Raw genomic sequence first — 13,469 nt, 5'->3', positions numbered from 1 at the left:
AGATGAATTAGAAAGGACACTGCGAGCCAGGCCTTCTCATCCAAAATCAGTGCTTGACCCCACAAATTCCCTTCTGGAAGAATGGTCAAACATTCCCATAGACGCACACCTAAACCTTGTGGACAGATTCCCAGAAGAGTTAAAGCTGTTATAGCTGCAAAGGTTGGGGCAACTCAGTATTGAACCCTACGGACTAAGACTGGGATGCCATTAAGTTCATGTGCGTGTAAAGACAGGCATCCCAATACTTTTGGTAATATAGTTTAGGACAAAACCTAGAATACCTTGGTACTTTCTATTTGGTTGTCTACCATTGGGCAAATTTTAAAAAAGCATTAAAAGCATACAGTATGAGGAATAACAGTTGAAAACCATATTCCCCAAAAAAACTTGGTTTGTTCCCAAATAAATCAATAAACATATGACTTTGGTTGTCCATCATAAACAAGTAAAGTTGTTGCCAAATCAGTAGACCTGTAACTAAAATGTCAAGATTGCTCTAGTCCACATGGAGTAAACTAGTGTTAAGACTGAATTGACTAAAATCTCTATAAAACATTTCCACTGCATTTCAGCAGCTTTTAGCCCAAATGCATTATGTAAATCATTGATGGACCAGGGTGGCCTAGGGTGAGGGTTATACAACAACGTGTAGGAAAAAAAAATTGTGCCTCATCTATTTTTTTTTCTCTTTCAGACATGGGATCTCTGTTGAACTTATATACAAAATCTGGCTTGACACTCCTGGGATGCCTAAGGTAACTTGAAAAATCACTAGCCCTGTTTTTTCTATTTTGAAACATGACTTTGGAATGCAACCTTAATGCCCGTACACACTTGATGGAAATCGGGAAATCCGATTTTTCTCTCTCTTGCTCAGCGTTACTGTTTTTAGTTGACAGTGCATAAATAAATCCAATATATGTGTTGCGCTAAATCATAAATCAATACATGTGATACAATAAATCTAAACAACATAAACAATGTGAAAAACATCCATGTAAACATGGACTCTCCTGTAAACATCCCTTTGCTGGCCATATATTACCCCTGTAGGGGACTGCTGTGTCTGACCCTGGGTCAGATATTGAGGTGAGAGGCTTGCATTTTTGGTGGTGGATTTCTACAGTCACGGAGGTGTTTTGGAATTCATTGATCACAGCACATTTTTCCACACGTGGATTTGATTTATTTATATTTTCTACACTTTTTTACACGTGGACTTGGTTTATGATTTACTCGAAGGGACTTATAAATCAATATTTTTATCCATCTGGATCACATGGACGTTTTTCACATCGTTTATGTGGTTTAATTTTATTGTATCACATGTATTGATTTATGATTTAGCGCAACACATATATTGGATTTATTTACTTATTTGTACAGTGGGATCACATTTAGTGTTTGCAGCTTTATCACAGTTCACAATTATTATTTTTGTTGTATTATTGCACTGATAGATTTTCACTTGTATGGTTAGACAGTGTATAAATGTTCACGAAATTTCTAGTCCAATTTTTTTTTTTTGGGACATTTGTTCCTAGACTTCCGGGTAGTCAGCAACTTCAGATCATGCGTGGTCTTTCGTATCCGATTTTTCGTGGACGTACTGCATACACATTAAACGAAAATTGGTCGTCTGGGGACGGACGATAAAAATGTTGGTGTTTGCCCCTCCGTTTTTTTTCATTGAAAATGTCGGCATCGGCTGCTGAAAGTTGTGTACACACTAGCCGAAAATCGTACGATTTACCTCGGACAGGAATTTTCGGCAGATTCTCTACTAGTGTGTACCCCACTTAAAGCTCTGATTGCCAAAAAAGTGGATAGAGTTTTTTTGAGGAACTGGCCCTGATATCGGATTACCTGATAATGATACAAGTTTTAAAACATTTAGATGCCTCAGGTCAAAGGAGATGGGACTTTTACGGGCTTATTAAAAAATTATTTATTGGAGATTAATAGAAGATTTCTTGCTGTTAAGCAAAGAATATGTAGAAATACAAACAAAATAATATAATACAATTGGTGCAAATGGGTTATAGACCCATGTGAGAAGGTGAGAATGGAACGAAAGGTGACAAGGTGGAAATGGTGACTTTTTTTGAAACTCTGTCTGTGGGGCTCAGAAATGTGAGCTTGTTGAGAGAGAGTGTGTGTCTTGTCAGACTTCCAACGCGTTTCGGCGTATATTGCCTTTATCAAGGAAGCGGAGACAGTTCACCATGTCTGAAAGATGTAATAAATATATATTGAAATGTACAATATAACACTATTTGAAAAAATAGTGAAAAAATATGTAGTAAACACATACAGGTGACCAAGGCGGTTATGTCCCGGGTTGTATTATTCCCATTGCTCTTCCAAAACTATTCTCACGGGATTTCTGTGGAGTGGCTGTCTGAAATGATATGATTTTGGGTGATGGTAATATTGCCGGTTTGATATAATTAAATAGGAAAAATATATAGGCAATATATGTTAAGCAGACTTACATAGCATAGGGATCACATGAAGGGGATCCTTGTCTTACACAGCATGGGGATCACATGAAGGAAATCCTTCTGGTTGGCCTAAAGGTATAGCATATTGGATCAAATATTTTGAAAATGTATTTATTATTTCAATAGCTTTTTCCTGAGAGCACTATAAAATATGGTGCTGGTCACTTACAATTGAAAGACTTGACGGTGATCCAATTTTGTAAGGAGGCCTGTGGGGAGTGCTTATCATGGAGCCTGCATAGTAGAGGAATGTGATTGGTGACCTATAAATCCCAGCATCACCTGACTGAGAGTCTTTACTCCCAGCCAGGCAGCTGCAGGACAATCATTTCCTTCCCTCCAGCCTCTTAATTTACAAGCTGGAGGCACCTTCGGGAGAAACGGGGGACACCATGGGGGACCTTATGGGCACCGAGTGGGACTCCCTCATGTCAAGCATACAGTCTACCTTTAAGGAAAAAGAACAATTAAATTCGGATATATTTGCACTTTTCGCCACTTTAAAAAAACACCTGGAACGGAAATCATCCCTACATTGGCATGTCCGCACATTCGATAGATATATTAAGGAGAACATCAACCCAGCTGGCCTACGAATTCAAATTTTCCCCACAATCGAGAACATAACATCCCAGTTGAAACATGACTGGGAGGAAATACTCAACCAATGCTCTAAAAATCTGATGCTACTTCTGCAAGAAGAATATCTTAAGCAAAGTAAAAGCTTGGAAGGAGAAATTAAGAAAATATACGATCAACTCGCACCCCTAAAAACAGCTGCTTTATATAGTGAACAGGAAAAAAAGTTAAAAAACCATCTTGAAGAATATAGTAAAGAAATTCTTGTTAAAAAAGAAAAAAAGTATTGGCGAGACAAAAACGCTTTTACACAAGGCCGAGCCTACAAATGGACCAACCAATCTAGAACAAACCGCAACAGGATCCGCACCCCAAGAACCCAACACCAACAACAGTCCTCAGACTCATCCTCCTATAACTCAGGCGCTGAAATCTTTAGGGGAAAAGACAGAAGTCACCCCCAGAAAACATCTGACAGACGCGAACATGAAAATCTTCAAGAACAAGGAGGTGCACAAGCCAACGACACCGAGATACCTGACACCACAACAACCCAAAAAAATCTAAAACCTCACGAAATCTTTACGCGATCCAAAGTTAAAGGGGTTTTTTTAGGGAAACCCAATTCAAAAAACCTATCGAATTAAGATCCCACGGAAACAAGACCGGAGAACAAGAAGGATTGAATATCATCAATCTTTCTTCACATATCCTCACACAAGCACAAAAAGAAGTACTCTCCCTTGGATTGTCATTCTGCCCCAGTCAAGGCATGGATAAATTTGAGGTCATAAAAGACCTCAATCTATTCGCTCGAAATTTATTACTAAAAGCTACTTATAGCAAGAAACCCATAACAGAACCAACACCTACCCCCCTGACTGCGGCCGAATACCGAGCCATCAGAGATCTTAATTTATTATTAGAAGAAGGCGGACTAGAGGATCTTGAAGAGACAGAAGCACTCTCAGATAGCGAAGAAGAAGACAGCGCGACAGGATCTACCAATGAAACACAATTCAAGAAAAAATCACACATTTTCCCTCCTCTCAATACAAATCCGGCTATTGCACTCTTCGTACGCCAAACTACCAAAGACATCGAACAAATACGTCAAACCACGTACCCCACCAATCTTACACGTCATCAGACTCAAGCTTTAAAAGAACTACAAGCAAATGATTCCATCACCATAAAACCCTCTGATAAAGGGGGCAATGTGGTTCTAATGAACAATGAGCAATACCAAGAAATGTGCCTTAACATTCTGAAAAATAAAAAATATTATCAACAAATTTCCCCACTGATGGTACACAGCTTCAATGACGAATTCTACAAACTCATTGACAGAGCATATAATAATAAAATAATCACTCAAACCCTTTGGGAATTTATTCGCATCAAACACCCACGAGTACCAACATTTTATGCACTCCCCAAAGTGCACAAAAACCCACTCAACCCGCCAGGACGACCCATTATCTCCGGAAACGGATGCATTACAGAAAACATCAGTCAGGTGATTGATGCTCACCTCAAACCCTTTGTAACCAAACTTGCATCATATGTCAAAGATACTGGACATTTACTCCAAATACTAGATAATATTATCATACCAACAGATGCTTTCCTCGTCACTATTGACGTCGAAACGCTCTATAACAACATCCCTCACCCCAAAGGTCTCAAAGTGGTAGAAAAAGTCCTTCAACAAGCAAGCAGATATGATACCAATTTCAGCAATTTCATTTTACAGATGCTGAAATTCATATTAAACCACAACATTTTCTCCTTCTGTGGTACGTACTACGTTCAAACGTGCGGTGTGGCAATGGGCACAAGCTGTGCACCTACATACGCCAATATATACCTAGGCGAATGGGAAGAGGATTTCCTATCATCAGAAAAACTCATCAAATACACAAGTCACATCTCCCTCTGGCAAAGATACATCGACGATGTTTTCCTCATATGGACCGGATCAGAAACCTTATTATTAGAATGTCTCAATCAAATGAATCAGAACCAATATAACATGTATTTCACCATATCCTATAATCAAACAAAAATACCATTCCTGGACACTTATATTTACAAAGATGATGCAGGCAATCTTCTAACAACACTCTTTAGAAAACCAACAGCCGGCAACACAATACTTCACTTCAAGAGCTCCCACCCTGAACCTCTCAAAAACTCAATACCCTACAGTCAGTTCCTCAGACTTAAGAGGAACTGTAGCAAAACCTTGGAATTCCAAAAAGAAGCTAATGCCCTTACAGAACGACTCATAAAAAGAGGATACTCCAAGACATGCCTTAGAAAGGCCTTTAACCGAGCCAATAAATTGGACAGACATGAGATCCTTTACAAACAGACTAAAAAGGACACAAAAACAGATGCACCCCCCACGAGAATCATCATGCGTTTCTCAAATGAACATAAAAAAATAAGAAACGTAATACAGAAGAATTGGTCCATTCTTACCGAGGACCCCTCACTTAAGGAATTGGTACCTGCTCACCCCCTCATCACTTACAGAAAATCTCGCTCTGTTCACCAAACTCTAGTAAGAAGCGAAATGAAATCCCAAAGAGACCCATGCAAAACCGTGGGAACTTTCCCATGCGGTTCTTGCGCCCAATGCGCAGTGATACGCAAATCCACACGCTTACTTCTTCCCAATGGTGAAACTTTCATCCCCCGCCATTTTGCTAACTGCAAAACTAAAGGGGTAGTATACATTATGAACTGTGAATGTGGATCATTTTACATCGGGAAAACTCGCCAAGAATTTGGACTAAGAGTAAATAAACACATGCAAAGTATGACCATGGGCAATTTCCATCTCCCATTAGGTCGCCACATAACTCACCATCACAAATACAAAATGCCACAAGTCACGTTTTCTGCTCTAGATCGCATCCATATACCAGCCAGAGGAGGGGACTGGAATAAGTCCCTCCTACAAAAAGAGATGCGATGGATAAAAAAACTCAACGCTACAACACCCCCCGGATTAAACGAAAATGAAAGTTACCGTCCCTTCCTTGAAGGTTTCTGCTCAGGAAAAACAGACTGATGATCCATACCATCTGGAATCTATTGCCCATAAACAATGATCAAGAATACCTCTTAGATCCACCCCACAAACTTGACAATTGACAACTTTACCCAATTATTATTCTCTTCCCCCCCTCCCCTTCCCCTTATTATTATTTTTTATTATTTATTTTTTATTATTCATTTTTTTATTTTTCATTATTCATATTTTAATTTTTATTTTTTATTTTCTATTTTCTATTATTTCATTTTCTTCATTATTTATTTTCCATCCCAGGTATGACATGTGTGCCCTCATTTGGTACCACCGATCGATGCCCATCGATCACCCCACCAAAATGGATAGCACCCCTTTTCCTCTCCTTGTAATTATTATTGCTGTTTATATAATGTTCAATGCATAATTATCCACTTATTATTATTATTTTTAATGTTTGTACCATTTATGTACATTGCAACCTGTGACCAGGATAGGTCCAATTGCCCGGGACTGCTGTATTCCCCTCCTGCCTTCCCAAATCCACCCGGCACGGGGAGCCCCAGAGCACCCTTCTCTGGGGACAGACAAAGACTCTGGGGATTTCTATCCCCTCGAGATCTAAGTCTCATCTTCGTGTCGACGGCTACGGAACATCCTGTACTATACCCATCACGTCACAAGTAGGGTGCGCGCGCAGTCCATCAGCGCGCGCATCACCGCCTTCACGCCGACCTGGGATTGGATCAGCCCGGAGACATGCGCGCGCAACTCCACCGGCGCGCGCATCACTTCCTCGCTCCGACCCGGTCCCATGACCGGCGTCATGACGCACGCCTGCGCTACTGCGCATGCGCGATGGGCTATATATAGCCGGGGATTTCTAACAGGGCGCCACTTCCCTCTAACCGAGGGACAACGCGGACGCCCTAGGACATGCTCTTCTGGACCCATACTACTTCAATCCAGCCTTACAAATCGTAAGTTTTCATCCAATCAATGCTCTACTTTTGCATTGTTGGATGTACTTTTGTCACAACGTGCATCAAATGCCTCCCCACAAGGCTGATCAGCACAAATACTTTCTCACCAGGGAACTAACAGGATCCATGACCAGGGCTCCCCCTGCTGTTCTGAACCTGGAATTCCCTATATATGTAAGTCTCAATACGTTTTTACACCAATACCTTAAAAATAACCATACCTGTACCGTCACCAATCACATTCCTCTACTATGCAGGCTCCATGATAAGCACTCCCCACAGGCCTCCTTACAAAATTGGATCACCGTCAAGTCTTTCAATTGTAAGTGACCAGCACCATATTTTATAGTGCTCTCAGGAAAAAGCTATTGAAATAATAAATACATTTTCAAAATATTTGATCCAATATGCTATACCTTTAGGCCAACCAGAAGGATTTCCTTCATGTGATCCCCATGCTGTGTAAGACAAGGATCCCCTTCATGTGATCCCTATGCTATGTAAGTCTGCTTAACATATATTGCCTATATATTTTTCCTATTTAATTATATCAAACCGGCAATATTACCATCACCCAAAATCATATCATTTCAGACAGCCACTCCACAGAAATCCCGTGAGAATAGTTTTGGAAGAGCAATGGGAATAATACAACCCGGGACATAACCGCCTTGGTCACCTGTATGTGTTTACTACATATTTTTTCACTATTTTTTCAAATAGTGTTATATTGTACATTTCAATATATATTTATTACATCTTTCAGACATGGTGAACTGTCTCCGCTTCCTTGATAAAGGCAATATACGCCGAAACGCGTTGGAAGTCTGACAAGACACACACTCTCTCTCAACAAGCTCACATTTCTGAGCCCCACAGACAGAGTTTCAAAAAAAGTCACCATTTCCACCTTGTCACCTTTCGTTCCATTCTCACCTTCTCACATGGGTCTATAACCCATTTGCACCAATTGTATTATATTATTTTGTTTGTATTTCTACATATTCTTTGCTTAACTGCAAGAAATCTTCTATTAATCTCCAATAAATAATTTTTTAATAAGCCCGTAAAAGTCCCATCTCCTTTGACCTGAGGCATCTAAATGTTTTAATACTTTTCTCTGGGACGGTGGCTATACCAATTTAGTTTAGGTATCAGGGATCGCTTCTTTTTTCTCTTAATGATACAAGTTTAGCTCTGGTCAAATATAGGGATTTATTAGGAATCTGTTTTAACTTGGTTTTGGAATTTCAGGCACTCCATTAAAGCTGTTTCATCAATGATCCTGACAGTGTGTCCCTACTGTGGCCTAATGAGAAAGATGGCCCCTCTACAAACTTACAGGGTGTAAAAGTAACCAAGCACATGTTTTCTTGTCAGAGAAATGCCTTTTTGGTTCTTCCTTATTAATCATCTCCCAGTGCAAAGGATGGCACCCACAAGCTGCAGGGTGTCTACAGTATATCAAACAGCCAAACTGAAATATGCATGTAAAGGTCATATTAGCTATGTGGCTTTTGCATGATTACTTTCATTGTCCAATGGACAGTGATGTGTCAGATTGGTCCATCACCTGCCAAGATGACATAAATCTGTGGAGGAAAGGACAAGCTGTGAACTCTCTAATGGAGCTTTTTACTGTGTCACTCTACCTATGCTCTTTACCATGTGCGCCCTGGAAAAATGTGTTACATCTTTACCTCTGAAAGGCAATTTCCATAAATGATTTGTTTGCACAGATTTCAAATGTGGTGATAGCTGTTACATTAAGCAGCATTGCTGCACAGGGCTTGAACACAGGTAGAGAACTACAGATGGAACTTGCATGTTATTCAATCAGTTTCCACCACATACTTCTATTTAGACCTACAGCCCAAAGTATGCTGTGTGTTAAACAGCCTTCTGACTAAACAGCCTTTTTGTATTTATAAATGACTGTATAATACTCATCTCAGACCACTTCATAATACGTTGGTACTCTATGAACTAAATTATATTAAAATAGATCCCTACCCATACTTTTGATATAGTTTTGAGCAGAGTTAGGAAGAATTTTGCTTCCATCCAGGTCTATGACCCTAACAAGAAGATCTTCCTTACCCGTTATACTTCTGGGAAGACCTGCTTATTCTCACTGAAGGGCGTATATATATATATATATATATATATATATATATATATATATATATATATATATTCATGTCATGAACCTTCTGTAAGGCCAGTAATACAAGCATTATGGCATCGCAGCTTTCTGTAATAGATACATTTATATGAATATGTGCAGTTTGTAATGCAAAAGGGGAAACCGGGAACACATCTCTCACCATGAGTTATCACACAAGGACTGGAGGTGAGGGGAAGAATTCCCTTGCCAGGGTGGTTAACAACACTTAGGGCCTGTTTACACAAGCCCACAGCCCAAAACACTTTTGAATGAACATTAATTAAAGTTTACAGTGTGATACTTCATTCATGTCACTGCACAGCAGCACGGTCCACTTTGCGGTGAAATGCAGGGCCATCCAGAGTGGTGTAATTTTTTGCACACATGTTGCCTAATACTGCACAGCTCTGGAACGTAGTGAAAAACTGTGCTCTGATCTTAACTATTGTTTTCTCTGTGTCATTGCACTTACCTGCATTTTCCATGAGGAGACACTCAGGTAACTGCACATAGTGTGAACGGTCTTAAAGGATTGGCAGGTTTTCCAGTCCTGTCTAAATTAATATAGTTACAGTTATAGTTGGTAGGGTTGAATAAAGAGACCTGTCCATCTAGTTCAACCTGTGTGGGTGTATTTATGTATTATGTCTCTACCACTTCCCATATCCCTGTATATTGTGTTCAATAAGATGCCCAGCTATGAGTTTTTATTTTTAAATTAGTAACATTGCCTGCTGAAACCAGTTGTAAAAGGGAGTTCCACATCATTACCGCTCTAAGAGTAAAAAAAACCCTTACGCTGTTTAAGGTTGAGTCACTTCTAGTCCAACTTCATTAAGGCCACCTATCTTCTTGATTGACCTGAGACTGAATAGTTTCCTCCATATGCTGGAGTCACAATTAAGATATTTGTATATTGCTATCATGCCTCCTCTTAAGCGTCTCTTCTCCAGGGAGAATATGTTTAATGTTTGTAAATGTACCTCATAACTGCAAAACTCCAGCCCTGTTAGTTTTTTTGCTCCTCTCTAGACTCTCTTCAGTTCCTGCATATACCTTCTGAAGACTGGAGACCAGAACTTGGTACTATCCCAGTCAGTAAGCTTTCCTTAAAAATTAGGAATAACAGTCTAGCAATGACCTGGCTAGGTTCTGTGACGACTCTCAGGTGCAAGCCATCTGGTCCTAATGATTTGTTCACATAACATTTTTTCAAGCCTTTTTAGAACACTGGCTTCTGTTAGTCACAATGGCACACTCCTTGCTGTGTTGCTAGCAATACCGTCTTGTTTATTATGCCCCTCCTCTTCTATATAAAGCTGAGGAGAAGAATGCATTGAATACAGTTGCCTTCTCCTTGTCCCTTGTAACCAACTTCCTTTGATTATCTTTTATGGGGCCAATGTGCTCTGACTTCGCTTTTTTACTATTATTATATATGAAAAAATGTTTGGGATTCTTTCTACTCTCCTCTGCTAGGCATCTCACGTTGTCTATTTTTGCTGCCCTGGTTGTGCTCTTACATTTCCTATTGCATTCTTTGTAGTGCTGGAATGTTGATGGTGCCCTATCTGACTTAAATTTCTTAAAGAACAGTTTTTTTGTTTAATGTGTCTTTTTACACTTGGATTTAGCTACCCAGGTTTAGCCTTCATTCTTTTAAATTTGTTGCCCATTGGAATACACTGGCTAGTGCTATTACCTAAAATGTTCATAAAGCACTCACACTTTTTTGTTTTTGTTTTTTGTTTGCTCTTTTGAAATATAATGTATTTGTCCTACCCTTGTGTCTGCTTTTCCTGTGCCTTTCAGTGAACGTAATTGCCCTGTGATCACTGTTTCCTAAGTTATTCTTTACTTCCACATTTTCTATCAGCTCTGGGTTGTTTATGATTAGTAGATCTAGCAGAGCCTTGTTTCTAGTTGGGGCATCCACCAACTGGCACATAAAATTGTCCCTCAAGACATTTAAGAATGGCCGAGCCTTAGAAGAGTGAGCAATTCCATCTCTTCTGTCAATATCTGGATAAATAAAGTCCACCATGACTCTTAAATTGTCCTACCTCACTGCCATTTCTAAGTATGAATGAGATTGGTCTCCTCTTCATCCTTCAGGGTAGGGGCCTGTAGCAGACCCCCATTCTTAATTTCCAATTTTTTTCTTCCCTTTGAAGTTCCAGCCACAAGGATTCCATCCCTTCTATTGCCCTGTTAGTAATGTCATTCTTCATATTTACTATCTAATCACTCTTAACGTACACACACACACTCCTCCCCCTCTTCTAACTAACCTGTCCCTTTGATACAGGAGTACCCCTGGACATTTAAAAGCCAGTCGTGTACTGTCAAACCAGGTCTCTCAGGTACTCCCACAAAGTCAAAATCCTCATACATCAGGAGTTTGAGTTCCTCCCTTTGGTTCACCAGACTCTCTATTAGTGATCATGCCTTTTAGTTTTGTACGGCTGCACATTGCTTAATTTCTGCTTGTTCGGAGGCTGCAGTAGGATTCTGCCAGCCCACGCATGTTGGTTTTAGGTAGTCCAGTTAAATTGACCACAGTCACACTTTCTGCTATTTGTTTACTAGCTGAAAAAATTCCTCTTATCCCCCCCCCCCATCACCTGGTTCCTCTAACTTTTTGGCCATCCTTTCCCCCAGCAGGGCTACACCCTCCCTGTTTAGGTGCAGTCTGTCCCTACTATTTAGGCGATAACTGACTGAAAAATAAGCCGTGTTCTCCAGGAACCCAAAACCCTACTTCCTGCACCAGTTTCTCAGCCACTTGTTAGATTCCCTAATCTCCTACTGCCTCTCTTGAGGTACAGGCAGTATTTCTGAAAATACCAACCTGGGGGTCCTTTTTTTCAATATAGCTCCCTAAGTCCCTGAAATAATTTTTTAGAATGCTCCATCTTCCTCTAACTTTGTGATTGGTATCAATTTACACCATGACAGCTGGGTCCTCTCCAGCCCCACCCAACAATCTGTCTATCCATTGTGCCTTAACCTGATCGCCTGGTAAACAATATACCGTTTGGTGATCACAGTCTTTTTGTGACAGATTGCCCTATCTATCATTCTAATAATTGAGTCCCCTACCACCTGTATCTGCCTAACCTTATATGTACCCCTACCCCCATCCTTACCTGAGCAGACATTCCCCTGGCAGCTAGGAGTAAGAATGAAGGAGGAAGGAAGGAGGAAGTCTGCTCTAGCAAAACCACCCTTGAGCTGATATCCACAACATGCAATTTGCAATATTTATTGGGAACTAACAGCTCAGAACTAGCCTCTCTAGGGCTCTTCCTACCTATGGCTCCTGCATCTCCATATCTCTACCCCTCCTCTATACTGGTCCCAGCCAGGACCTGCCGAGTAATGTCCAAAATCCTTTCCAGGTTGTTGAGCCTTCGCAGTGTTGCCACATGATTCTCTAGGTCCAGGATCTGGAAAAAACTACACATCTCGCACAGCAGTGTTCACCCTTGATTGGTTCTTCAAGTAAAGTATATCCAGTCCTATCTGAAATAACATAAAACAAAAAAAATCAAGTTGTGGGTAGGAGAAAATATTATTGCCTGAAGGTACTCTTTCAATAAAATAAATGTTACAATAAAGAGCTCCTTGCAAATAAGGCACTGAATACTCACCTCTCTAGTTGCTCACACCCCAGTACAGTATTGAATCAACACTTTCAAGAGTGTAAAGTTCCTGGTCTCTTACTGTGCTTAATGTTTCGATCTGTTGGCTTATGTCAATATTGCCCCCCGTAGTAATGTAATGGGCAGCAGGATAAATCACAAAGTCCAGTGGGAAACCAGTAAATCCACACTCTTGGAAGTGTTAGGTTCTGTCAGATGTAACGCCGATGCTTTCTCTTAATAACTGCATAGGGTAGTGGCACAGGCAGCAGGAGAGGTGCTTATTTACTGTTGTCTTTACATGGAGCCCTTTACTATACAGTATTATTTTGGTGACAGTCTTTTTAAAATCTCTTTACTCTTCTTGGAGAGATGTCATATTTATTCCCTAAATGTAAGTGATATGATATTCTAATTTAAGGTGCATAGTTCTCATGATCTATTCTGTTGAACAAACTTTAAATATCTGGATTTCATGAGAATGCAGGAAAATAGCTTTCAGGATCAAGGTACTAGGAACCAGGATAAATTGCGAAGGACAATTTGGAA

General features: G+C 40.1%; 1 protein-coding gene across 1 annotated transcript in view; it reads left to right on the top strand.

Annotated features, from left to right (window-relative positions):
• Positions 1-13,469, top strand: part of AOPEP (aminopeptidase O (putative)) — a 719,157-nt gene that overhangs the window by 456,503 nt on the left and 249,185 nt on the right. The window contains exon 10 of the mRNA XM_082267412.1: positions 698-758. Within this exon, the coding sequence (XP_082123538.1) occupies positions 698-758 (61 nt within the window). The remainder of the gene's footprint in view (positions 1-697; positions 759-13,469) is intronic.

Source organism: Pelophylax lessonae, assembly GCF_965119305.1.
Source record: "Pelophylax lessonae genome assembly, chromosome: 1".
Classification (NCBI taxonomy): Eukaryota; Metazoa; Chordata; class Amphibia; order Anura; family Ranidae; genus Pelophylax; species Pelophylax lessonae.
This window is presented reverse-complemented; position numbering and strand designations above follow the sequence as displayed.